Below are 26,892 nucleotides of genomic sequence, written 5' to 3'. Positions count from 1 at the left end.
TGTCAGTGTGCTCTGTGTGTGACTGCCGTACGTGCTGGTGAATAGTATGATGCTACCTGAAATTACCAGATGTTGCTTTGGGGGACAGATTCAAACACCTGTTAAACATAGTCCTGATACCACTGGAAGATTTTGAAGGCCCTGTCTTCTGATTCCTCCAGGTGCAGGGCTTGAGTGGCGTGCTGTTCCCAAGGCTCCTTGCAGTGCAAAATTAAAATTACAGTACGGTACACCCAGAAATAGTGATTTTCACACCCCACCTGCCCATGGCTGGACCCATGGGCTGAGGCAGGCAGGAGAGCTTGGTTTCTGCACTCCAGTTCTCTCTGTTCAACTTCTGATTTGGAAGGCCTTGATCTCCAAATGCATAGGCCGAGGAATGACTTTCTTTTCCAACAACAAATCCGTGGGTGGTTCATACCTGGAACACTTTGTGTAAGGGCCTCTCTTTCTGTAACTTCTCCTCTGACTTGTTGCGTGACCCTGCCAGAGCTGGGGAGGTTTGGTGTTTCAAAAGGTTCATTTACTCCTAGATAAAGATTAATTTTCATTTTAATTTTTAACCTATATCTCCTATGGGAAAGTGTTTTTGCATGCCATCTAAGATGCTGTTATCTTTGCCCAGCTTTACCTCTTCTGTGGGTTGCTTCACCCAGCAGGTAATGAATAACCTTCTCCCTTCCCTCGCTGCACAGGCTGCAGGCAGGGAGCTGACTTTTCCCTGCTGAGTTCTGCATGGAGATGCAGTCTCATTGCTTCCTCGCTCCCTCTCCAGGAATCACAAAGACATTTTCAGCACCCAGCTGCCACCTCTTCCTCTTGCTTTTAGTAAGCGTTACGCTGTGAGAACGTGCAGTGCCTACACCACTTGCTGCTTACCTCCTGTTGTACGGAGCCCAAAAGACCTTCCAGCGATGATGGTAGCAAAATTGAGTCAGCCCCATGGGAGCTGCAGCCACAAGGGCTGCATTCACAGCAAAACCCCGCTGCTCTCCAGGCCAGCCCGGAGCAGGGCAGCGCGCTGCAGTCCTCGGGTGGTTTGCTCAGAGCCACACAGATAAGTCATTGTCCCAGCAAGGACATGAAGGCACATATCCAGACTCCCAGTCTCCTGGTCTCACCACAGGAAAATGCTGTTTATAACACGAGTGGGTTTGGGGTGAAGTGGTCCAGGGTGTGCGAACCTGCTGGGTCTTAGAGCAACCACAAAGCACACTGAGGGCTGACGCCACCTCGTATCGCAGTAGGGAGTAGTGTGAAATCCTTGTGATCTAAAAGGGTTCCAAAAAGAGACGTCAAATGTGCTTTTCCTACCTGTGGGACTATTGCATCAGGTGTGAGACGAGGGTAGTTTTACAAAAGCAATGTGTGTTTCCTCTAATGAGGAAACCTCTGGCAGGTCTCACTCTGTTAGATGACAGAAACCAGTGGGAAAAGCAGATCTGGCACAAAGCCTTCCACATCTATATTGGTTCAATAACCCAGCTCTCCAATACATGTTTTTTTGTATTCATTTTGTCCTGTAAAGAAGGTAACACTTATGGGAAGCAGGAAGAAAGTCACCTCACTGAAAGACCTGTTCATAAAAGTTTGAGGCACAAAACTGAATTATAACTTTGGGATTTCTAGCAAGGAATTAGTTTTTCACCAGCCTCTGATGGGAGAAAAACAAGAGGAGCTCAGTAAGTGCATTTTATTGAGCTTTCTATAATGCAGGCAGCAGTAGGGAAGAGTAAGAGCTATAGAAGTGCCTTGTTAGATGTTGTACACAGCACTGGGCAATCCTTCAAGCCTGGTAGCTCAAGTTTCTTTCTTTGAAATCACTTGTAGCTGTGGCAACCTGGTGTGCTGGTCAGTGCTGGAAGCCACTAGCAGACGGATCGATCAGAGAGGTGCTTGGGCAAACCCCAGCCCAGCAGCACCAGCCCAGCGTCCTCCAAAGGAGACTGGAAAAATGATTGCAAGCCAGTAGCAGAGAAAATGAGCTGAACGCTGTGTGCTCACAGCCGATCGATCCGGTGTAATGGTGGCACATAAGCAGGCTGTAGGGCTACCCCGATGGAGAGGCGTAGCTTTCTGTCTGCAGTCTATAGGTAGATCTTTAGGACAGCCCAGATCAAAGTGTTAGTAAATAGGAGCTGCTAGTAGAGATTAGCAACAGAGCTCCAAATCTGCAGAGGCAACAAGTGTGTCCTGGATTTTTTGCAGGTTTTGCATTGTCCTGTTCTGTTTCCCTTCACTGGGAGAAAATGCTTCACTGCAAGGACACAAGAAGGTGGAAGGAGCTGGAGAAGTCTTACAGCCAGCTTCATGCATTGCCTGGAGCAAGTCTCTGCCTGCAGAATCTGCTGCTGCTTTGCTGTACCATGGGATGGGCAATGTTTGCAAAGGATTATTTTGGGATCAGCATTTGTAAGGTAAAGAGCTAGAAGATAAAAGGTGAAGATCTGCCTGTGTTCAGGGAAGAGGCTGAATGAGGAGAATGGAAGAGTTTAGATGAAGGATGGAAGAGAGGGATGAAGAGGGAATGTAAAGAGGGGTTTCACGATTGATGCCTAATAATGAAGCAGATGTGGGACTCCCAGGTGCTGGGCAAATTATTGCAGGCAGAAGAATTTAAGCTAAACTTTGGCAATGAAGCAAACTGGCCATGCCCCATGATGTGGGAAGCCTGTGAGCCTGCACCTCCCCAAATTGTGTTTGGACTTTGCCTTGTGCAGACATAAATTCCAAGTATTGTGGAGATATGGGCGTGGAAGGGAAGATTGAGCAAAGCTCAGAAAAGCCCCTGGTATCAGATCCTCTGAGTAAATATCATGTGAACATTTCAATAAACACATCTCTCAGTAGCTTTTCGGAAAGGCAGGCTCCACCAAACTATGGCTGCCTTCATGCCCATCTTCATCTGTGGGCTGTGCTTCTTGATTTTGTTAACTGCACTCTATGTTTTACAAGGTTTCAAGCAATCAGCTTTAAAATTGCCACCCGGTCCATTTCCTCTTCCAGTCATTGGCAACCTGCATTTGCTGGACATCAAAAGGCAAGACAAGTCCCTAATGAAGGTAAGAACAAGCATCCTCTGGTTTTGGGGTATTCAGGGTGTTGGATGTCAGCAGGTACCTGGTTAAAATTCTCCCTCAGATGACAGTTCTGAGATAATTGTTCAGTGCCAAGTGCAGTTAAAAAAAAAAAAAAAGTTTAATAAATTCAATGTAAAGGTTTTAAAATGGCCGAGGAAACTTTTGAATCGCAGATCTGCAGAAACTGATGTTAAATATGAGCAGTACTTACATGAGGACTACTCACACACTGAAAACTACAAGTGTCCAGTTTGGACTGATGAACCTCAACTTTGGCATCTTCCTTTTGTTGTGAAATACTTTAAAATACTTGAGTGTCTGCGTGGCCAAGTTGAAAGATGGATGCTTAAGTGTAGTTGCCAAAATAGCTTGTATTTCTTGTTCATGATGGCAGTTCTTTGAATGGGAGTTAGGATAGCACAGCCCAAAGAAGAGAAGTAGGAGAAAATTAGTATCATTTGAAATAGTGAATGACTTGGACTTGTGCAAGACAAATTTCTCTGTAGGAATCACGGTTGTCTTGCATCTGTCTTCCAGAAGCAAAAAAAAAAAAAAAGAAAAAAAAACATAGAAAATTTCAATGTGTTTCTTCTCTTAGAGCCAAAATATGGCTCAGTGGGCATTCCACGTGTTGGGACCCAGGGTGTGAGTATCCTGCTTCTTACACCAAGCCTGTTAGCATCAGTTTGTCAGCAGCCCTCCAGAGCGCTTAGCACTGCGTAGGTAAGAGGGATTGGCTTTCTCTGTCTCTCTTCCGTCTCCGTCACATGTGAGGGGCCTCCAAAATGCCTTTGGAAATGCATCTTCATCCCTGTTGCCATCCCACCAGCCAGCCCTCAGTGCACTCAGCATCCAGGGCTTGGGAGCGGGAAGCGCATTTGTCACACCGATGCCTTTTTTCCCCCATTAGATTATGGCATCAAAAAAACAACTGAGAAAGATGCCTGCTGCCGAGCAGACCCAGTTATGCCTGCTCTGCCCTGACTTGCATTCGGGCTGGAAACTGTGAAGGGGAGAGCACAGTGAGAGGGCTCCCGGGGCTGCGGCAGTGGGCAGGTGTTAGGGATGATATTTGCCTAGTAGATTATGCAGCAACCAAAGTATTATTTTGAGTGGATGACTGAAGTCAGAGTCCTCTGAATACACACACACACACATACACATATAAATTATTATTATTATTATTTTTCATAAAGAAAATGAGTCTGGCTATACTGCTGAAGTGCAGATTAAACTCTGCCTGGGCTACCTGTTGGTTTGGTACAGCTGCAGGGGTTGCTAAGTTTTCTCCTCTGGTTTACGTTTCCTGAACTGTCCCTTTTGTGGGACACCAGGCTCTATCTCATAACAGCTTTGTGCAGTTTCAATGGCATTGTGCTCAGTCAAGTCTTAAATCCCCGTATGGCCTGGCAGGACCATGTCTGTGAGCCTTTCAGCGAGCTGCTGCTGCCTGGCTCTCAGATCTTACTGTAAAGCATCGCTGGTGGGTACAGACCTGTCCTGCTGTGCAGTGGCTTGAACACTGTGGTGTGGCAGAAATAGAAAGAAGTGTGTGGGACAGTGGTCATTTCGTAAGATGGATTGAAAGAACAATGGTTTCTTGTATGTCCATCCCCGGTGAACCATATTACAAACCTCTTTGCATTAATTGTGGCATTTTTTTAATTTAAATTTAATCTTAAATTAGGTCACCTTTGTTCTTCCATCCTCTTGTGGTGGGCTGTGGCTTTGCAGCCCACCAGCTTAGACGTTGCCCGGTAGCTGCCTGCAAGATGTCCCTGATGCCTTTGTGCTGGTGTTAGTGTCTGAAGGGTCTTGTTACTTTCTGCCTCTTTAACCCCCTGGGCCAAAGCTCAGAAAATGAGTGGGGTTTGTGGGTTGAACAGCCCAGTGTGTATTTGCTTTGATTCCTGTTTAATTGAAGTGTCTCAGGGTTCAATCTCTGGCATCTCTCCAGCCCCTCTGACCACAGGAGGAGGAGTGAAGGCAATTCCTTAACCACCGCAGCAAAACACACTGCTACCACTGACGGCTTCTATTTCCTCTCCTTGTAGATTTCAGAGAAATACGGGCCAGTGTTCACTGTTCACTTGGGGTTTCAGAAGGTGGTGGTGCTGACTGGCTACGAGGCAGTGAAAGACGCCCTGCTGAACACGACGAATGTGTTTACAGACAGACCCATGATACCAATCTTCCATCACATCCAACATGGAAATGGTACTGGAGGTTTAAAAAGATAAGGACGTGTTCACTGCTGGTTCTTAAATGTGTGTTGTTTTTTTTTTGTTTTGTTTTGTTTTGTTTTTCAATTGCAGCAGTATTTAAGTCTGGAGCTGCATGCGTACCTTCAAGGACTATTTTTGATGGGTTTGGGGGCTGTTGTTTGTTCAGAAGAATAGTTGTAGGCATCTTTTTGTGTGCGTTATCATTTTTATTTTTTTTTTCTTTTAGCATCACTTGGGTTCACATTTCAAGGGATTTTTTACAGTGCAGAGGGAAAGAAATTATTTTTCACATGAAGGCCGAGGTCCTTATGCAATCTCTTCTCTGCTGTTACTGGGAGTTCAGACAAAGCCTGGATCAGGCATGACTCATGATAAAGACTGCAAGAACTGGCAAGAGTGCAATAGCACGGGCTGTTTGTACCTCAAACAATTACTTCTGTAAACAGATTTTTGGCATGTTTCTGAATTGCATGCTAAAAAGTAATACATTGCCCAAGACTAGACATTGAAAAACAATGAAGGGAATAATCCAGGGCTGAAAGGAAAAGATCTGATGACCTAATATGTATATAATGCATACAGCGTGTGGTTTTTTTTTTTTTATCTTGTTTTTAAGAGTGAGGCCCAGGGTGAGGAAGGGTATGCTATGCTGCTTTCACAGCCTGTGCATGATGATACAGACTATGTTCAGCCTCTGAAGCCCACCTGGGAAGGGAGGATTTCTGAATTGTACCCAAATTGTCTCTGCTATAAAGGTTGTCTCTGTCAAATACGAGATTTTTTGGCTGATTACCTAACGCCAGCTGAAGGATATTTCCTGGCTGTAAGCAGTGGTGCCTCCCTGACACCTCTTCTTGTCCCCCTGCGCAGAAGAAAGTTCATCCCCTAAATGCAAGCACTTCAGGGAAATAGTTTGTCCTGTTCATGACATGGTCAGAGCACTGTCATCTGCTCCCAGCCTTGCTCTGTGAAACAGCTGCATTGTTTTTCTGAGAAAAAACAAGTCAGCCTGAGATAAATACCATGCATAGAACATTTTGCCATGTATGGCTGCAAAGAGACGAAGCCACAAAAAAGCCAAACCCGGAGATTTGGTGTGAACAGCACCTGGCTGCTTAAATGGTTGCCTCCTGCCCTACAGAACCTGCCTGGGGCTGGCCTTCCCCAAGCACCCCAGTCCTCCCAGGCAGGCTCCTCCAGGCTGCAAAATAGTTGTGCTTGTGGTGGTTCTGAGAAATTCCCATACCACCTCGGCAAACGAGCCATGCGATCCCTCCATAGGTGTGTTCTTCTCATCTCAAGAGCTCTGGAAGAAAACGCGGCGGTTCACCTTGACAGCCCTGCGGGACCTTGGCATGGGGAAGCGGCTGGGAGAAGAAAGGATCCTTGAGGAGCTTCAGTTTCTCGTCGGACTGATTAAATCCTTCAAAGGTGAGCTGGGGATATGTTGGTTGGTTTATATTGGCAAAGCCATAGCGAAGACCTCTGGGTTGCTCTGGAAATTCCAAACACAGTTATGATTTTGTTTGTTCCCAGGTGGACCTTTCCAACTTCGGTGTTTGAATACAGCCCCCTCCAACATCACCTTTGCTATACTCTTTGGGAGAAGGTTTGATTATGAAGACCCAACGTTTGTCACTCTGCTAAGACTTGTAGATGAAGTTATGCTCCTTCTTGGCTCTCCGTTCTTGCATGTAAGTCACCCTCTGTGTTGAGAAGCTCCAGTATCTCATTAGAGTTGGTAGCTCAAGGCGATTTACTAACGCTGGATTGTTTTGAAGAAGCTTTAGGGTACTGAAACATAGCATTCTTTGTTCAGGGGTTTTCCGCCTTTGTGAAATCCCACAGCGTATGTCCTGCAGAGGAGGTCCAGCATCACATGGTAACACTGGGCTGAAACACTGAAGTGACCTTGTCAGAAGAAAGGATGTGCTCACTTCTGAGCTTGAAAGTGCAATAACTGAGGTTTTCAGCCATACTCCTACTATTTTTGGTCTAAACAAGGCTCAGGTGGAAGAGACTGGAGGGAATCAGGTACCTCTTGGAGGGCATGGCCAGAATTTCTTTCTTTAAAAACACAGCAGTGATAGAAATATCAAAATACTGGCTTTGTGCATGTACCATCATAAATAGCCATGCTGTGTGAACATCCCAGAAGTAACCAGTTGCCTTAGGGATGATTCCACGTGTATTTGGGAGTTACTAGGATTTGGTGTTTTGGCTTCTTGCTACATAAACTAGTAAAGTCACAGAGTACAGGATTGCAGACTCAATATACAGACCTTTCACACCTGCTATTGTAGCACTAAATCAGTTGGAAAGTGAGGGCATGCCTGCTAAACAGGGCTGCACAAGAAGTATATTCCAACTAAGAGGCTCTCATCTGCTCCAAGACCTCCTGTTAATCTTAGTCCATGACAAGGAATAGAATATTGGTTACTCAAGGTAATGTTGAAACAGTCATCCAGAAAGCTGTCTGAAAAATAAAAAAAAGGATGCTGATGATTTTTTACCTGAATAAGAACAATGTACAATGAAGACATGAGCAACATCCCTTTTCTTTTAATCTCTACAGCAGGTTTAGTTTTTGCAGAAAACGGCAAAATTATAACTGGTTAGCACCGGGTAGAACAAGAGGTTTGTGAATTTTATTCTGCAGCCAGTTTATTTCTAACATTAAGAAATGGCGTAAGTAACCCCCCGCACATAAAATGCAACTATTTATTGTGCTGTGAAATTTAATGATGCTGAGAAGTGAGTGTAATTGATTTATAATCCATACGAAAGTTAAAAATGATGATCTAACAACTTTAAAACACGAGGATTTGGGCTTGCTAAACAGCCGAAGTTTTCTTTGCTAAAGTGTAATGCTTTATCTTTTTACTTTATTACCTCCTTAAAAATGTAATTTCATTGTTTCATGAGTTCACTATCACTTTCCCTTAATTGTATTTTTTTAATTCATGTTTATAGGCTATGTCTAGACAAGTCTGATTAGCTCCATTCATTTCTGTAAAGAATTTTTAGTAAGAGAAGTCATTTTAATACACTAAATTTTTTTAAGTTACCAACAAAGAGAAACTCCAATACTATATCATTTGGTTCCTCACTTAAATGATTTCTCCATTATGATGCTTAAGTTTTACAGTGTAATTGGGAAATTTATATTTTTCTATACCTGTTTCTTTTTTTTAGCTATTTAATTTCTACCCATTCCTTGGATTTCTCTTCAAACCTCACAAGATTATACTGAAAAAAATAAAAGAGATGTGTGTAATCTTAAAGAAACACATCAAGGAGAGCAAAGAAAACATTAATGGAAGCAACCTGACAAGCTACATTGATGCACTGGTATTCAAACAAGAGGTATTTTAACAATATGATGATTTCTGGTATGGTATCTATGCGGAGACACTCCGTTTTGCTTGATTAATGAATGCACTCTGCTAAGGTCTACATGAAAATATTTAAATTTGGGATAAACATCCTCCTATTGTAACAGATTTTTTTAGACCTCGTCAATACTGCATGCAGTGGGAAAAGCAAGAAATAATCGATTAGACTGTGCTATTAACTCGACCAATGTGTAAGACTTGTTCTTGGGTGCCAACTACAGTTCCTTCCCTGCTGGAGGTAACATGATTTTTCCGATGTACTCCAGGCAGATATGTCCCTCTCTGCGGGCATGGGAAGACAAAGAATTCCCAGTTGCAGAGATGTACAAGTTCCTTCTGTGCTTGTGCAAACTCATCAGTAGCTCCCATTTCGTGGGTTTACATGTAGGGGTGATAGTGCAGGGCTACGGCAAGGACAGTTTGGTCTGTCTTTTCCCTTCCTCTCCAAGCATTTGTACTTGAGGCAGGAGGGGGCAGGATGGCCGTTTGAGCTTGACCCCTTGAGCACATGCCTCAGCTGTTGCATTCAGAAATGGGCAAATTGTTTCCCAGTGGAAGCATGAAACAGGAGAGCAGAACTGAAGTGCCAGTGATATCCTGGTGCATCTTGGCACTTGTGATTCACATGCATCACACTGTAAGGTCTCTGAAGACTACATTACCCTTTTGGGTGGTATCTCCTTTAACGTCTTCCAGGGACAGTCCCTTCTAGATAATGAGATGTTGTATCATGGTGCTCATGATTACAATAAGAAGTCCAAAAAAAAAGCAATGAATAGATGTATCCTAGACTGTTAGCAGAAGTATTTGTGTATATAAACGTGGGTTGGCAGTGTTTTTTCCAGATAGGGATGTGTTCTTTGGGTTTTCACTACAGACTTTAAAGCTAGCGGAGGACATTAAGCAGGAAATCTCTGGTGCATAGAGGTGGTGTGTTTGGAAAGAGATGTGAATCCTGACTAGTTCTAGTGACAGGACTGGGAATCAGCAAATGGAACTGGAACATGAGTTTGCCTGGAGGTGGTTCCCAGCCATGTGGGTTCCCAGCTCTCTTCCACATCCTGTGATCATATGACTCTGGGTTTGAGAGCACCATCCTAGTTCTGTTTTCCATGCTAACAGCAGTGACTTTTTCTTTATTTTTGCTACAGGAGAAAAATAAAGATAGTCCTTTCTATGATGAAAATGTATTGGCCTCTGCACTTGACCTGCTCCTGGCTGGCACTGAGACAACGTCCACAACATTGAAATGGGCTGTTCTGCTGATGATGAAGTACCCTGAGATTCAAAGTAAGACACCTTTATGGTTTTGCTTTTCTTACATAGGGTATTAAAGTATTCTGCAGTGACTTCATAAATGCTGCTCACCTGTAAAAGTGTCATAGCTACCCACGTGTGCTAGAGCATCCCAAATCTGAGTGCCTGAAGCCTGTCCACCTCTGTCCAAACTTTGCATGCTGCCATTCAGGACCAAAGGATCTGAGGGTTTGTTCTCATATCTGCTCCCTGGGGCTGGGAAACTCCCTGCCCTGCATCTCTCACCACCCTGGGGTAGTTCAGCCAACAGTCAGTGTGGGCTGGGATTTGGAAGGTGCTTTACCACTGAGGAAAACTCACTTCATGCCTTCCTTTTGCCCTGCAGAAAAGGTGCACGCAGAAATTGAGCGAGTTCTTGGCCCTGACCGCTTGCCTACCTTTGAGGACCGGAAAAAAATGCCCTTCACCACTGCAGTTATTCACGAAGTGCAAAGATTTGTCACCCTCCTGCCACACGTTCCCCGGTGCACCTCCACTGACACACATTTTAAAGGCTACTTCATACCCAAGGTACTTGCTGCTCTCCGGACAAAGAGCAGGGTGGTTCACATGCACCACACCAGTGACCCACAGGGCAAAATGTCACAGGAAGGAGGGAAGCTTGTGGCACAGGGCATTCAATGCGGGAGAGCCAGTTTCCTAATCCTCCATCTCCTCAGCATCCAAACTTATGGAAGTGTGACTTCAGGGTTATGCACACAACTCTTCATTTTCCATTACTCTGTTTGTTTTCTCATTCGGTCGTGATAATCTGGAGTCCATTCCCTATTCTCTTAACTCTCTCCATTGTCATTAAAGCCCTATAAAGCAATGCTGCCTTTGGAGCACGGTGGCATTGTCGTATTGCCTAATTGAGGCAAGCAGAGATCATCTGGCCAGGAAGGAAGCCTGGCTAATGTCGTTCAGTAACAGCACACAACCACTGTTACTTAATCATATACTAGTCAGTGATGCCAGTGAACAGGATTTCTCCACTAACTAGCATCATCTGGTCATGCACGAATCTAGAAACTAGTTCTTTGGAACTTTGCTTGCAGAGGCAGCCCAAATGGGGAGGTGTGGTTATGTGGCTGCATGGGCAAAGCCCTTAAGCAGAATGTGGTTGTGCTGCAGGGAACTACAGTGATTCCTCTGCTCACCTCTGTGCTGCTGGATAAAACACAGTGGGAGACGCCAGATGAATTCAACCCAAACCATTTCCTTGATTCAGAAGGGAACTTCGTAAAGCAGAAAGCATTCCTGCCCTTCTCCACAGGTAACAAAAGTGTGGCCTTGCACAGGGCTCTGAGCGCCCAGAGCTCCACAGAACACATCAGTCAAGAGTCAGGATTGCCTCTGACAGAGTGCCTCTGTTAGGAACAGCACTGACATCACTGGTGGGAATGGTGCAGAAATATCTGCTCTGGGTCTCGATGAGTTGCAAACAGCCCCTCACACTGTGCCCTATGGTTCAAAGACACCACTGGGAACTACAGAAGCCTCAACACCCTCAAGCAAGAGTTCTGCCTTCCCTCTCCCTTGAGATTGGATGGTTTCTAGGTTATCCCAAATCAATTCCTTGCAGGCTCAGAGGGAAACAGCCGTGTTCAAATAGGTGTAGGAGACCAGTGGTGGTGGCTGCTGAGTATCTCCCCATGCTGTTTTGCATTCCTACAGCCTGCTCTGTCCCTCACACTGTTGCTACCAACCAGGAGGGAAGAGTTGTCTGGGGAGCCACTACTCTACAGATAACAATGCTTTTGGCATTGCAGGGCGGAGAAACTGCATTGGAGAAGGCCTTGCCACAGTGGTGCTCTTCATCTTCTTCACTGGCTTGATCCAGAAATTTACTTTTAAGCCTCCGTCTGGGGTCAAAGAATCAGAGCTGGACACAACAGCTGAAGTTGGATTCACCATGAGACCCCAACCACAGTGTGCCTGTGCTGTGCTACGCTCATAAGCCCAAGGCTCGGAGCTGAGGAAAATCCCTGTAATTGTTTTGTGCAGAGCCCTACAGATGCACAAAGGAGAAATCAGTATGCAGTAGATACAAGTAGTGTCTTCTTACTCAGAGCCTTCCAAGTACTGGCTCTATGCTTAAAATGTTTATTGAACAAATATTTTTCTAAGCAGAGGAGAGCGGGTGGGTAAGGTTACCTGGAAAATACCAGCCAGATAGATGGCTGGAAATGACAGAGCCATCACTTTACACATTAAATACACAATGTAAGAAAGTATCCTCGTTCTGAGCTTCTGAGAGAGAATGTTTCTCAGCTGGGGGTTATTTCTTCATTTGGAGTGCAATATTAGATACCAGTGTTATCTCATCCTTGAATCCCTGCTCTTTTCCCATTTCTTGCTGTACATGTGATAAATTACTCCTCGATACTTGCACTTTTTATGTCTGAGGCATGTTCTTCCTACACTTTCCATTCTTCTGGGTTTGAATACCAGATGCAAACCCTGCACTGTTCAGGTTCCCTGTGCTCTGAGGGACCTCATCCCATCCCTTCATCACCGAAGACAATCGGACTCTCATTTACAGCAGCTCACTTCTTCCTTGGTCTGAAATGCTGAGTGGAGGCCAGAAAGATTTGATAGTACTGTAGGGAGGTTGGTTGAGTCATTGTCCCGCAAAGTGTTTGAGCAGGTTAACCCCTGGGAGGGATCCTTGTCTGCTGTTGGATGAGAAGAAGAAGACTCCTATTCCCTGTGAACCATCTGATTCTCCTAGGATAACGGTAAATAAATAGTGCATATGTCTTTGCTCCCAGCCTTGCCCACAGGTGACCACAGTTGGACTGGGGATGCATAAAGCCTCACGGCTTAGCTCTGCCCCCTTTCGAGAGCGCTGGTTTGTAGCTGGCAGGGCATTTTAGCCCATTAAGGAGTGCAGGGCTGGGCTGTCTGGGACTTGGAGGGATCGTGGTGCCATCTCGTGGCAGAAGGAAAACAGAAATGAGATTCTGCACAGCGGTTATTGCTCTGGCCAGTGCACAAAAGGGGCTGCGAATAGAAGGTGGTCCTCATTTTACAAATCTGTACAGTTGCTGCAATCCTGACAGCTGATCATTGCCCCTTCGAGAGCAGGGACCCCTGGCCCCAGCATCAAGCAGCACCGGGGATTGCAGGCAGGGATGTGGAGCACGCTGCCCAGCCCGCTGCACGTGCCGTGAGCCACAGACACGGGGTGAGGTGGAGTTGTTCATAACTAATTTTCAATACCCAGCAACCTGTCCTGCCCCAAGATGTTTGCCTTCAATTCAGGATGGTGTGTTGCAAGGCACAAACATGTTTTGCAGCCAGCAGGAAGACCCTCAGGGCCACTAAGGAATGTGGAAATGGTATTTCCACCCACTTATGAGCCCAGGGAGCCAATGTTTTCTGCTAGATAAATCAGTAGCTGAGTCATAATCAATGTTCTGCCATCATTTGGCTGAGAGAATAAATGGGAGACAGCATTTTCTTCTGTGGAGATACATTCAGCTATCTAGTTTAGTGTGCTGGAGAGCAAGCGATCACTTCCATCTGTCTGCTAATACGGGTACAAGTAAGATACATTGGTAAAGGAGTCAAGGGAACCTGTTTCCCTTGGATATTTGCACCTTGTGGCTCTCTTTGAGGCATGAATATTGCAAATTCTGCTGCTCTGCCTGACAGAGAAAGCCAGCAGGGAAGGTGATGTCTGAGAAGAGCAGGCTCTGGAGGCTGCTGTGCTTCTGGGGAAGGATCCACCTCTCTCCTCCCAAGCCAGGACACCCAAAGCCAGTGACAAGGGGTCAGGTCTGAGGTTCCACCAGTGAGTTAATGCAGATTTAAACCCAGCCCAGTTTTCTCCCCCAAGCACTAAGTGGTTGCCACATGTGTCTTCTGAGTTCATATTAGTTTTGAAGGGGGGTAGGGCAGGAACAGGCCTGGCCTCTCAGAAGCCAAAGGCAAAAGTCTTTTTCACTTGCCTACCTTCATTGAGTTGACGTGTAGCTTGTTGCTCAGTTGCTTGACCTGTCTGCCCCCTGAAGAAGACCCCATCCTGCTGCCACCACTCCCCAAGAGAAACAGAGTCAGCAAGTGATGCTTTGGGAGGGTCAGAGCTGAGGTGAGAGATTCAAGGTCCAAGGCACTATGCAGAGGGACAGCACTAGCATCAGTGAAGGTGTGGTGGGAACCTTTCATTCTTCCCCTGCAAGTGGGATGTGAAGGTTAGGCAAGGAAAAAAAAAGTGAAAAACAAAGGCTATCCTCAGGACTGACCAGTAGCCATAGCTGATCTCAAAGGGAAAGCTCTTTGCCTTGGAGAAACCACTCTGCAGATATGGAGGGTGTCCTGCTGAGCAGTTTGTTAGTGGGACTAGGGCATGCAGAACCTCTCATCCACCAGATACGAGTTGAACTGACAATATTCATTGTCACTCTTGGGCTCAGGATCAACCTTCATGTTCTGTGCAGCACAAAGTTGGGTGGCAGGCACATCAGATATAATGAAGACATGGGAAAATTAAAACTTTATTGGGTTCCCATGAAGGGGGAGACAAACAGTGTGATAAAGTACATGATAAGATAATGCATATGGAAAAGGCAATTCACAGGTGGTTATGCGGATGGAAAATTGCCTGAGCTATACATCAACTGGAATAGGATTGCAGAGTGTGATGGAAGATAAGAGTGCTACAGGTAGGGACAGCAGCCAGATAAAGCCACAGAGCAAAGGAAAATAACCAAAACCAGGTCACTTCTAATCCCTGATCCCAAGTCTCCTTGAGTGCGTGTATGCAATGTAGGCACCGTGAAATTAGACTATTTGCACGGTCGGTTCCAGTGGCCAAAGTGTCCCAAATACCATATTGATTCCCCAGGAGATGTGAGAGAGGGAAAACATTTGCTCCTATTCAACATGGTCAGGAAAAACAGAGAGTCATAAAATGAGAAATTGCTCTTGTTTATTTTCCTGTATCATTAGCTTTTTATGATCAGTTGCTGGTACAAATATTAACTGGTGTCAGAAATGTAGCTCTTCTTTCTTTCAGGCTGTGAAGCAGCAGTGAACTTGGTGGTAGCAGCACTCAGCTATCTAAACAGCTTCGCAGACTTTGAGGTGTCTTTCAGGACTCTGTTCCAAGGCATAAAGAACTTCATCCCCAAATCACATGAACTGGTCTGTTATTTTTCACTCTTGTGTTTGACCTGGCTGCCTAGCCCGACAGAATTTGCCTAGAAGCTATGGAGAGCTTGGTTCAGGAGGTACCTGCAGATGGTTCAACTGTGTGACCCATGGCATATTTCTGTGACTCCCCGTGAGTGTCAGTGTGTCTGCCCCAGGAATTCGGGGCAGATTTGTGCAATGTTATCAACCTCACTGCTTTGCCGTGGGAGCCCGGATGTCACACCTACATCTCATGGACTGTGTGCATGTCACCAGACATCCTCCGTGGTCCTTCCAGCTGCTCCAGGCACAGCCTCCCTCTCTGGAGAATGTGTTGGTGAGCCAGGATCACAGTTTGACATCGATCGTCTGCACCCCCTCGCAGCTCGGGACCAACGAGCGGGTCAGTGACCTGCGGGGCAGATGGAGAGGTGGAGGGCAGTGGAGTGGGAGTGGATGGAGACAGCGAGAAGGAATTACGAGCGTGATGTGTCAGGATGGGGGTGGTGAGTCCTAGCCAAGCTAAGTTGGGCCTTAGCAGCTTCCCCGCTTGCCTGGGGGGCTCTTCAGCGAAGCTGTGGTTATTCACGTAGGATAGCACAGGTTGCCTGCGGCCGAGGCCTTAACGTGAAAGTTGTTTGGGGGACAGTGAGGTCCAAGTCAGACTCTGAAACTCCTGGCTGGGGTCGGAAAGTAAATGTCTGCAGCAATCCTACAAAGAAGACAAACAGCTCCATCTTGGCCAGGCTTTCTCCGATACAGTTCCTTCTCCCTGCAGAGGAAAGTAGTGGGTTTACTTGATGGAAGTATCAAGTTAAAAACAGAAACATAATGGAAACAGGGGTGAAACCTCTGAAGTGGCTTCAGGGCATTTTGGAGCAGAGCAGCCCAAGTTGCTAAAGGTAGCTGACCCTTCACGCTGGCATCAAGTGGCAGCCATGTGGCAAGCTGCAGGGTTATTTTGTATTTATGACGTACCCTCTCCTCTCCTTTCTTCGGAGGTTATCTTGTCTAATGAATGGGGGATCTCTCGCCTCATTAGGAAATGAGTTGTTGTCCTGCCTGTCACTTGCGTGCAAAGAGACCAAGCAAATCCCTTCCTCTTCATTGTTCTGTTCCCCTCCCCACAAGACTGCCTGTTTAGATCACCAGCTCTCTGGAGCAGACAGGCTCCTGTTCTGTGTATAAGGGTGTTCAGCACAGCAGGGCTGTGGATTAGGGTTGCAATTTTTGTATTCAGTAAGGAAGAGATCCTTTCCTTCACCAAATTGCATACATGGACTTAAGAACCTTCTGAGCCCCTCAGCATCTTTGTCTGGTCCCTTTCTCTTGAAAAGCAGCCTGATAGAAACATGCCACCTCTTCCCGAAGTGGAATGGTCCAAAACTCACTTCTCACTGTAATAAAAGACTGTTTCTCCTTTCCTACTCCCCCTTTGTGCCAGATTCCCAGCCCTCACATGACAGTCCCTGTAGGGGTGAAGCACTTGGTGGACAGCGAGAACTAGCTTCCTAATGTCAGAAGGGTCTGAGGCTGTAACATGTTCTGGAACACCTTCAAGCCATCATTGCAGAGGAACAGCTGGGAAGTGTAAGGTTACACAGGAGGATTTGTAGGATTTTACAGGAAGTTTCCCTTTGTAGTACTTATGGGCTCCTGCAGCGTTGAGATTTGTTAAAATCCCAGCAAGACTGCTCCATCCAGCTGTGCCCTCTTGTAATGCATGCGGCTGTAGTCATGGAGAGCACAGGCTGGGAGGCAGGCATTTCTGGAAATTAGCAGCCTTTGGAAGCATTTATAGCTGTCAGGAAGGCACTAAGTGATATTTCGTCTTTTAGGAAGGCTCAGGGGAGAGTTTCTGATACCTAACAACTGTTCCAGCCATTAGCTCAGTTTGAGTCCGAAGGGGGCTGGGATTATGAGCCTCCAGGGAGAGAATGTTCATTGTACATTACAGGTGAAACTTAAAAAAAGTTTGAGATGACCAAAATTGCAGACAAAGGTAGTGTCAGGAACAGAATCCAGGATGCCAAGTGCCCAATAACCCCCCTAACCACAGGGTGGCTTCTTCCTCTAAAAGAAATGGCCTTGATGGAATCCTTGGCAGCCCCAAAAAGGCACCACTTAGTTGAGAAGACCCCATTAGTGCGCATTGTAATGAAATGATCCCGCTGTAGCCTCAGCTCTGCAGGTCAGGGCTTTAGTCACCTGTGGAGAAGGGCAGGAAAGCCTCCCTCTTCACAAAATTCCCTTCAGCATCAAGGAAGTGGTTGGGGTTGAACTGGTGTGGTGTCTCCCACTGTGTCTTGTCCAGCAGCACAGAAGTGAGTGATGGGATTACGATTATACCCTGGAAGAAAATACATGAAAGTAGCTTTGTAAGTAAAATTCTTGGGCAGGAGCGACGGATCTGTTCCTCTGTTTTGCTTTATTTTGTGACACAGACATTGTTGTCCCAGGAGACTTGACCCTGAAAGTTTTATCCCATCAGTCAACAGAGAGAGATGTCAGTGAGATTTTCCCAGCAGTGCCAAGGATCGAAGCCAAATGCCACGTGGCGCAGTGAAAACCTCAGGCAGATCCTGTAAATTCCCTGGCAGATGCTTCACTGTGCAGATAGCATCAAAGAGGTAAACCAAGGTCACTCCTGGAGTGAGGAAGTGCTGAGCATGAGAGGGCCTGAATCGAGTCCTGTAACACTGTTCTCCATGGACTCAGCATAGTCACTGGAGAGGAAGAAACCCTTCTGTGGTTAATTTTGGACACTTTGGGCTCCTGTCCTGTAGCTCCCTCTAAAGAAAGTGGTCTCTAGTCCTACCAGCAGAAATCAGGAGGAGCAACCCAAAAATGGGCTGGAGCAGTTACCTACCTTGGGGAGGAAGTAGCCCCTGAAGTGGGTGTCAACAGCAGTGCAGCGGGGAACATGGGGCAGGAGGGTGATAAACCTCTGCACCTCGTGTAACACCGCGTTGGTAAAGGGCATGTTCTTCCGGTCCTCGTACGTGGCCCATGTTCCAACTTTGATGGTTCTTCCAATCTCCTCTTGCACCTTTTCTGGAAGGAGCAAAGAAAGTTCAAAAAAAAGTTCAGAACAAAAAAATATGTGTTCCAGCAAGGCAGCCAACACTTTCGGATTCAGTTTTGGTAAAAATATACTTTTCCAGGTCTGGAGGGAGAGGATTCTTAAAACACCATCCCAGCTTTCCCCAGCTCTGTCTCTAGTTCAGGCACGTGCATGGGCTGTTCTCCCAGCATCATGCTCTGGTCTCCACTCTTTCTCCCAGCAAGGCACAGGGAGTCCTTTGTTGTAAGTTCATTCAGCATCTAATTACAGTGGGAATTCATAAATTAAAGAGGTGGGAGGCCTTTCCCTCCCGCAGGAGGAGAGTAGGTGAAAGGAGCTCACTCTGAATCTCCGGGTACTTCATCATCAGCAGGATGGCCCACTGGAGCGTCGTGGCTGTGGTCTCTGTTCCTGCCATGACCAGGTCCAGTATGGATGCTATTAGGTTTTCATCATGGAAGATGCTGTCTTTCTTGTTTTTCTCCTTGAGAGACACAAGCATAGTGACCGGTAAGAAAGCTCTTAAAATAGGAAGTGTCAGCACTCAGCGGGTTTGGGCAACACCACATAACCCACACAACTGTTGGGCACGATCCTGTGTTTGTGAGCTGAGTGATGGATGGCTTGATCTTGCACACACAGCAAACAGCACCAAAGACAGGAGATTTGGAGTGGAGTGGTGGTTTGGCATTCGTCCCCACCCAGAAGCAGCCTGGGACTCAGGGCCAGATGCTGTTGATAGTCTCAGCCTCACAGGTTTGGAAAGAGCCCGGTCGCTCCCCTGTACGGAGGGAGATTCAGCTAATCCCAGACCCTTCCTACCCAGGAAGAGAGCAGCAAGACTGCATCCCCACCAGTGTTCAAAATGACATTTCAGAGTGCTTCTCCTGGGCTTTAGGACTGCAGTGAACCTTCCTCCATATAGGTGTGTAGAAGAGCTAATGCCTCACGTTGGCCCAGCTCCAGTGGGAAAGAAGAAAAAACTCAGAGCCCAAATATTTTGTGTGGAATGAAATCAACTGATGTGTGAAATTGCAGAGTCTCTGCTAAAGTGAGGTGCAGGGCAGGGCTAGCAAACGTGCTGACAATTTATCACTCAAGTGCTTTAAGTGTATTATTCATCTTGGAGCAACTGTATCAATGATTAATTGATCTGTTGTCATAAAAAGAAAGGCAGAGTCAGCTTTCATGTGAATTCATGCATTTTCTACTATGAACAAAGAGTTCATCTCACGTTATTAGTGCTGCTATTTCAGGACTGGACTGAGAGAGTGACTTTCACTTCTTCACTTTGGTAGAAAAATCCCTGCAGTAAATTAAACCAACTGTACGAGACAGGAATCTGATTTCAGTGCCACAAGAATAACAGAGTTACCTTCCACACATTTACATGAGATGACTGAAATCAAGACTCAGCAACTGTTTGACCTAGAAAATCCAAACAAGACGCTGCAAACAGCCAACAGAGCTAAGCAGTGACATACCTCGTGTTGCTTGAATATCAGTGCATCAGTGTAGCTCCTCACGCTGTTCTCATTGATATCTTCCCTGCTTGCCTTCATGTATTGCCTTATAATGGCACGCACATCTTCTATTTTCTCAAGCAAAATCTTGTGGGTTTTGAAGAGAAATCCGAGGAATGGGTAGAAATTGAAATACTAACGAGGAATTAAAAAAGAGAAGCAATAGGTCAGTAGAAGTATTAACATGCTGAAATACCTTATTCCTAGGACATGAGAGATCAGGTGAGTTCTGTCTTTTAGCAGTGCATTTTTAGCATCCCAGGGACCGAGAGGGCTCACTGGCACATTTTCGTGAGGGTGGGCTTTGAAACCTATGAGCTTTTATTCAGTACTACCTAATTATAAACATTTGCACTGTTGTGTGGGAGCAGCTCCTCTACCAGTAGGAGGCTGGTCAGCCTCTCAGCAGAGCTGGGGCTCCGGCACGCCAGGCAGGCAGGCAGTTTATGTGACTGCTTGTTTTTTTCCAGCATCCGTTATGAATGGTTGGGTATTATGGTTTGAAGTTATGCAGAGTTTTCCTGGTACTCTCTAAGAAAGCATTTTTAATGCAGTCTGTGAAGTCTCCCTCACCTGGACGTCAACACTGAATGTGTCTTTTTAGAAAACACCACAAAGGCAGAGAAAGCCTAGATGGTGTGATTGTGTTGAAGGAGCCATCAAATACCTGTGGAGCTAAAATGATCATAATTCAGTTCTCATTTTAGCTCCACGCAGATATGCAGGATGGTGCAAAAGCAGGATATCAGAGGGAAATCTGGCTGCACACCTGTGGTGACCAAGGTGGTACATGAAGAACATTAGAGGTGTAACGACAGGTTCCAGACATTTGGAAACTCCTGAACTGTGCCCTGTGATTTGTGTGGCTCATTGCAATGTGCCAGTGGAAAAAGACATTACCCTGTGGGACAGGTTACTTACATTCAAATAGGGAGATCCCAGAAGAATCATAACTTCATCTATGAGTCTTAAGAGAGTGAGAAATGTTGGGTCCTTGTAGTCAAACCTGTCCCCAAAGAGCATGAGGAAGGTGATGTTGATGGGAGCAATGTTGAAGGACCTCAGGCTGAAAGGTTCCCCTGCAATGGGAGGAGGATGGACGTGTTGGTGTGATGTTGTAGCAGCAGCAGTGACACATGTGGTGCTGTGGAGCACCGTGATGGTCCCCAGCTCACCTTTGAAGGATTTGATCATCTCGATAAGGAAGTGAAGCTCCTCAAAGACTTTCCCTTCCATCATTTGTTTGCCCATGCCGAGGTTGCGCATGCTGGACACGGTGAATCTCCGCGTTGTTCTCCACAGCTCCCCGATGGAGAAGAAGACACCTGGGGGGGGCATGAGACATCACTGCTGGCACCATGCACAGAAGTTCCCCACCACACAAAACAAGATATGGAACTGGACGAAGCGGGATCTCCACAAGTGTTTGTGCTGCCCAGTTTCTAATGGATTTGGGAAATAAGGATCTCCCATTTTTCTGTGCCCCATCCCTGTATCCTCTCAGCTCAGTCTTCCCAGTCTCACCGAGCCTGTAGCTCATGAAAAACCAGCTCCCACCCAGCCCAGCCTGCCCCAGCTGCAAGATAAGCAGGTAGGGCTTTCAGACCACCACTGCTTGGCTGTAGGGCTGGGGAGAGAGGTTGGACTTAGTCAATCATGCAACCATTCTGACCCTGTTTGGTTGCAAGTCTAGGGCCTCAAGCAACAGCGTTGTATCTTTGAAGCTTCTCCCTTTGTTCTATTCCAATCATAAAGATCTTTTATCTTTGTGGGATGGGATAATTCAGTCTTGTAAACCCTAGACAGTGCTGAACTGTTTTTTTGAGATTCCCAGTAACAGTGAAAATACATTCCCAATGTATTTTCAGCAGTGGTAAAAACACTATCATTTTGTGGCTGTCACTGAGCTCATGCCTTGATGATCACAGCCACCATGAGCAGGGATGGGTATTTCATCCCATCAGAGGATAGTGAAAGAAAAAAATTGTGTTAGTAATCTGAAGACTGTCTCAGACAGTGTCAATTAAAAAAGCTGGATTATAGTACTTCACATCTTGGCTGCAAGGTTTTTACATCTATTTTCCTTTTTTAGAACAAACACAGTTTTACAGCAGGGTAGTTTTAATTTGGAAAGCAAAACTTCTCAATTTAAAAATGTCAAAGCAAATTTCTAAATTTGATTTTTCTTTAATTCAGGCAATTTCATCTGGACCACTCATTTTCTGCAAACAGCTTCAGAGTCAACAAATTGACATTTGCTGGAGAGAAAAAATGTTTCATTGGAGAATTTGTGACCCTTGCTACTTAACAGCCCCTGTGAATTTACAGCTTCAGGTCACCTCTGAGCAGCTCCAACTTGGGTTAGGAAGGTAAGTGTGAAAGGACTTATAGTGCAATACCGACAGTTTCCCAAAGGGATATTTTATATGTAAATCAGCTCTGAACGATGCTTTTCTCCCCATCGATTCCTTTTCCTTATGTAGCGATAAATTCATCTCTTGATATTATGGCTGGGTAATTTAATTTCTAATTGTAATCCCAGCTCCAGCCTGTGACCAGCATATAAAGCTGCCTTTTGGCTGCTCACCGCTAAAGCCCCAGCCGAAGCAGAGGGCAGAAGAACAGGGCAAGATGTCCTCTGAACTAGTCAGGGATGGAGAGCCACCTTGGAAAAACTATGGGATGTTTGTGGCAAAAATTTCCAGACAGCCCACTGCTGAATACATTTCACATCCCAGCCTTGGTGGAGACAAGATGCTGGGGAATAATGACATCCAAAACTGAGGTACCTAGCACCGGGTGAACAGGACAAACCCTTCAGATCCATACAGCCCAGCCAGCCAGTCCAAAGTCCCATGACCCCACAGGGGAGGTTTGGAAATGTGGTGGTAGCAGTGAGTTGCTCTCAAGGGCATTTATGGAAATCATCCCAGAATTACCACTGCACCTTTAAAAATCCCACACCTTGCCCTCCAATGCTTAGGAGAGGGATCAGTCTGCAGGAGCACTGCCAAAAACAGTGGCAGTGTAAAGGAGACGTGCATGAAAGTGAGAAAAAACAAACATTTTCCATCGGCTTGGCTTCAGGAGGGTCCAAGGGGGATTTTTAAAAGCCTGGCTCTAGGGAAGCACTGAGTGACGGTACCATCCCTCCCACCCGCCCCCCCTCATTTCTCTAGTACCGTTTCCGTTCTGAATTTGGTCAAATATTGGGATGGATGGTCTGTCTACAAACTCCTCTGTGTAGTTCACAAGCGCCTCCCGCACAACTTCATACCCAGTCAGGACCACAACTTTCTGGAAGCCAAAATGGAGCGTGAAGACCGGGCCATATTCTTCCGCAAGCTGAAAGAGAGGCAAGCTGTGACAGTCAGCGAAGAAGGAAAGTGCCCATTCCTTTCAGAAAGGACTTGCTATGTCTGATGCAGAGACACCCCCTGCAGAGTGGCATCCATCAGTCGAAGTTCATCATGGTCAAGCACCAGGTGTTTGCATGGATGCCAGGCTGGGTGTTGGGGTTTATTGCCCCATGGCAGTCCCCACCCCCAGTCGGGGCCTTGCTAATCTCATTTCTGTGTTAAGGGGAAAGTCAAAAAGTGAAAAACAAAAACCAAGCACCTAGAGTTAAAGACCAGACCTCAAATGGCAGCCCAAGTTGACAAACCAGAGACAGACAAAAACGGAGCAGGCATTTCAGTGCACATAATGATGCTGTCACTTGGGAAAGCTCCTGCTCATGACACCCATCTCGTACCAAAGCACTCCAGCATCCCTGCTGCTAGATCAGGAGCCAAGTTCACCCACGCTGGGTGTACAGTTTGCCCTGCACGAGCACAAATTGCAATCCCATGCCCCTGTGCTCGGACCTGGCTTTGGTACCTCTAGCTTAGCTGGGCACAGCAGGGAAACCTGTGGCAGGAGCAGGAGGCTGCCTGAACTGCTGGCTGACCCCGTGCTCGTATGCAGAGTGATGTTCGTTTTGCACCAAAAAGGGCACATCTTTGCCATGGCATAGCCAGGCTCTTTGCAGAGTGTAGCAGCAGACAGATGAGGAAATGCGTGCTCGGTGAGGACCATCGCACGTGTGCCTGCTGCTACGTGCCTGCTGTGTCCTCAGCGCCTGCTTTTTCCCTGGGTATCTCCACGTCACTGTACCAGCAGCCTGCCCACGAGGCTGAACACCGCTGCTGCGGCTGCACCATGCTCCCTGGCAGTCTCTGGGGACAGCAGAGAAGGGCAGCACCAGCCCTGCTCTGCCTCCCAGGCAGGCACACGCTGTGTGTGTGCAGCCTCAGCCTGCTGCTGCTGCAGCAGCAGCTTTTGTGGAGGAGAAGGGTGCATCCTGCCTGCCTGCATCTCTCCTGTCAGGGTGCCCAGCCAGCAACCACTGCTGCATGTTGCTCAATGCAGTCACCATTTTTTTTTATTATCTGTGGGGTGAGAAGCAGGGATAACCCCTCTGGATTCATCCCAAATTAAAGGCAAACGTAGGCGATATCAAATACAGCCTTGCGGGTGATGAAAGCATGCAGAGGTAATTCAAAAACACAGTTCAGAGGCAAACATCTGCCCAGCCCCGCTGCGTAAACTGCCCCCAACCCTGCTGTTGCCCACAGACAAGCCCAGGGGCTGCAGCCTCACCCCCCAGCACCACAAATCCTCCCCGAGAGCTGCCGGCATTTGTGTGGCAGGGGTGTTAGGGAGCCTGGGCACCGCTGCTGCTATCTGTTTGCTCACTCTCTCCGTGTCCCCAGCAGGTCGATCCCTTGGTGCTGTCTGCCAGGGCGAGGAGGGAGCGCTCAGCAACCCCCCGGGCTGTGCCAGCCTCACCTGATGCCAACGAGTGGTTTACCCGCACGAGCAAAGTAAGTCGTTTTAATTGCAAGCTAATGGAAGAGCTTCCAGGCTGCTCAAACTTTCCATCCCACTCTCGTACTGCTATCTAGATTTTAATGCAAATCCAACTCAGCCAGAGGGAAGTCGATTTTGCAACAGGGTGTCTGGATTTGGCACCCTCCGAAGCAGCGCTGGGGTCACCACATCGTGAAATTTCCCCACCGCTTCTCTAGGGCGCGGGATAAGGAAGCAGTTTCATTTCATGCTAGTTCTTTCCTAATGCTATACAAGTTTTCTGGGCATCAGAGCTGTCAAATTAATATTTAAAATCCCACAAGCATTATACACTTCATGTACATCATCACAATTACATGAAGAAATCACATATTACCCAGAGGTCTTTTTTTAATGGTTGATCGCTCACAAATGACATTGCATCAACACAGACATTGGCTTGAAGAAGATCAGAGAAAATATTATAAAGCAATTTTCACACCTTTACAATTTAGTTCAAATTAAAAAAGACAAAAAAAAACGCATGGATATAGCCCAGGCAGGTTTAAAATGTACAAGGGTCTGGGTTTGGGGTTTTTTTGTCCTACCTTCATTAGAGATTTATCTTGCCTTCTAATATCCACCAAATGCAGGTTACCAATGATCGGAAGAGGAGTTGGACCAGGAGGCAATTTAAAAGATGAATTTTTAGAGCCAGTTGAAAAATAGATTACAGCTAATAATACTGCTGCACAGAGCAGACAAATTAATACAGGATCAGAGATAAAAGAAATTAAAAAAGACATTTTTTGTAATAATATATTTTTTTTGTGTTAGAAGCAATAAAAATGCAGTGGCACTGTTCAGTTTCTGCCAGCTGGCTTTCTGTTTGTTCTCTGCGATTGCTACAAGCACTCGATTCTTATTAAGGTTTGTAGAGTACCTAAATAAATACTGCTTACTCCACCCTCTTTAAACACCTCAGAGAATGTGGTCTAAGCAGTTTGCAAAGCCTGTCCAGAAGTAAAGAGAGTTTCAAATTACAAACCTATGCATGTGTGTGCAAGAACATATACATGGGAAAAGGTGCTTGGCATTCCTCTATAGCCTCCTCCTCCCCGAGACCTCAAGGTCCTTTACTAGCAGTACTATGACCCTCCGAGCACTCTGCTGACACAGGGAAATAAAAAGATTCTTTGAGTACTATTAGAAACCTCCAGATTCAGGTTTGGATAGGGTTTGAGATCTCCGGGCTGCTAGAGAAAGAAATAGTGTTGTTAAGGGAGACTTTAACTTTGTTGATGTCAAGTAGAGATCAAAGGTTGTTGATGATGGTAAAGCCCTTGTATCCCTCAGTGTCGTAGCCCGTAAACTTCATCATAAAGTAAGCTCTGAGGTGCCCAGAAGGGATGTGATTGTAGACTCCATGTCTGAAGTGAAGGACATGTAATAGCTAGCCATGGAAAATGAGCTTGGATCAAATGATCATGAGTGGATTCAGCATACGTGAAATGGAAAGGCAAAATTAGATCTGAAACTTTCTGGGGGGATTCCTCATTTTGAAAGAGCAGCTTCTAAGAGAGAGAGGGAAGGAGGTGAAGTTAATGAAGGTGGCTACCCTGGCAGCTCCAGACTGTGAGCAAGATGGAGAATGGAATTAATTTAAGTCAAAGGTACAAAATACCTGGAGCTTGCATTCCTCCTAAAGGTTAACATCTCCTCCAGAGGACATTGAGATCTGGTAATAAATAGTCAGTGGAATAAGTTTGTTTGGGGAAGAAAGATCTCTTACATTGTAAGGAAGCACGGGGCTAAAGGTACATTTATCCAAAGGTTAGATCTTATAAAGAATGTTATTCAGCAAGCATGTCCTCAAACTTGTGAATGCACAGAGGTAGGGAAGGAAGTGGCCTGACGTGAGGAGGGCATAGCTGTGTTAGCACGGTCCCGAGGCAAACGGCCGCTTCGGTGCATGCCGGAGCTGCCGCACAGTGTGGAGAAGTCACAGCACGGTGGTGCCCAGAAGCAGAAGCTGTAAGTGTGTCGCAACATTTCTGGGATTTTTTTTTTTTTATTAGTTTCCAAGAAATGGGCTGGAGGCAACGGTTTTCCGAAGAGCATGCCTGGGATGACTCAACCCTGCCTGCTCAAGTGAGCAGAGAGGCAGGGGGGGCGTAAAGGCAGGCAAGCAGGATCAGGGCTGGCAGGGGGCACAGGACATGGGCACCGCGATGACAGCTGGCAGGGGCACAAGCTCCGTGCCCTGGGCAAGGTGTCTGCTCCTGCAGGGCTTTGCTGGAGCGGAGCACCCCACGGTGCAAGAGCTACGTGTCACTGCCA

General features: G+C 46.4%; 2 protein-coding genes across 2 annotated transcripts; one reads left to right on the top strand and one right to left on the bottom strand.

The window, feature by feature from the left end:
* Window positions 1–2,791: 2,791 nt before the first annotated feature.
* On the top strand, window positions 2,792–12,390 carry CYP2W1 (cytochrome P450 family 2 subfamily W member 1). Its single transcript, XM_013100116.5, has 9 exons — window positions 2,792–3,062; window positions 5,135–5,297; window positions 6,587–6,736; window positions 6,842–6,999; window positions 8,501–8,671; window positions 9,852–9,990; window positions 10,343–10,527; window positions 11,131–11,272; window positions 11,769–12,390. The coding sequence occupies exons 1-9, from the start codon at window positions 2,880–2,882 to the stop codon at window positions 11,954–11,956; spliced, it is 1,479 nt and encodes a 492-aa protein (XP_012955570.1). The 5' UTR covers window positions 2,792–2,879; the 3' UTR covers window positions 11,957–12,390.
* A 2,525-nt stretch (window positions 12,391–14,915) lies between these two features.
* LOC101804267 (cytochrome P450 2W1) lies at window positions 14,916–25,600 on the bottom strand. Its single transcript, XM_005020144.6, has 9 exons — window positions 25,161–25,600; window positions 22,905–23,067; window positions 20,898–21,047; window positions 20,644–20,801; window positions 19,684–19,857; window positions 18,542–18,683; window positions 18,005–18,189; window positions 17,344–17,485; window positions 14,916–15,907 (listed from the first exon to the last, which is right to left on the bottom strand). Exons 1-9 carry the CDS (start codon window positions 25,356–25,358, stop codon window positions 15,717–15,719), a joined length of 1,503 nt encoding a protein of 500 aa, XP_005020201.1. The 5' UTR covers window positions 25,359–25,600; the 3' UTR covers window positions 14,916–15,716.
* Between the last annotated feature and the right edge of the window lie 1,292 nt (window positions 25,601–26,892).

Source organism: Anas platyrhynchos, chromosome 15 (genome assembly GCF_047663525.1).
Source record: "Anas platyrhynchos isolate ZD024472 breed Pekin duck chromosome 15, IASCAAS_PekinDuck_T2T, whole genome shotgun sequence".
NCBI classification, from domain to species: Eukaryota; Metazoa; Chordata; class Aves; order Anseriformes; family Anatidae; genus Anas; species Anas platyrhynchos.
Note: the sequence above shows the minus strand (reverse complement) of the source record. Positions and strands in the feature narration are given on the sequence as shown.

Bases quoted from the DNA above. Each gene is read 5' to 3' on its own strand.
- CYP2W1 (XM_013100116.5), top strand. From the start codon at position 2,880: ATGGCTGCCTTCATGCCCATCTTCATCTGTGGGCTGTGCTTCTTGATT. The intron at 9,991-10,342 runs GTAAGACACCTT...TTTGCCCTGCAG, and splicing joins GAAGTACCCTGAGATTCAAA to AAAAGGTGCACGCAGAAATT. The intron at 10,528-11,130 runs GTACTTGCTGCT...GTTGTGCTGCAG, and splicing joins AAGGCTACTTCATACCCAAG to GGAACTACAGTGATTCCTCT.
- LOC101804267 (XM_005020144.6), bottom strand. From the start codon at position 25,358: ATGTCTTTTTTAATTTCTTTTATCTCTGATCCTGTATTAATTTGTCTG. The intron at 18,684-19,683 runs GTATGTCACTGC...GTGTCTCTCAAG, and splicing joins TGATATTCAAGCAACACGAG to GAGAAAAACAAGAAAGACAG. The intron at 17,486-18,004 runs GTAGGTAACTGC...ATTTTCTTCCAG, and splicing joins GGGGCTACTTCCTCCCCAAG to GGTATAATCGTAATCCCATC.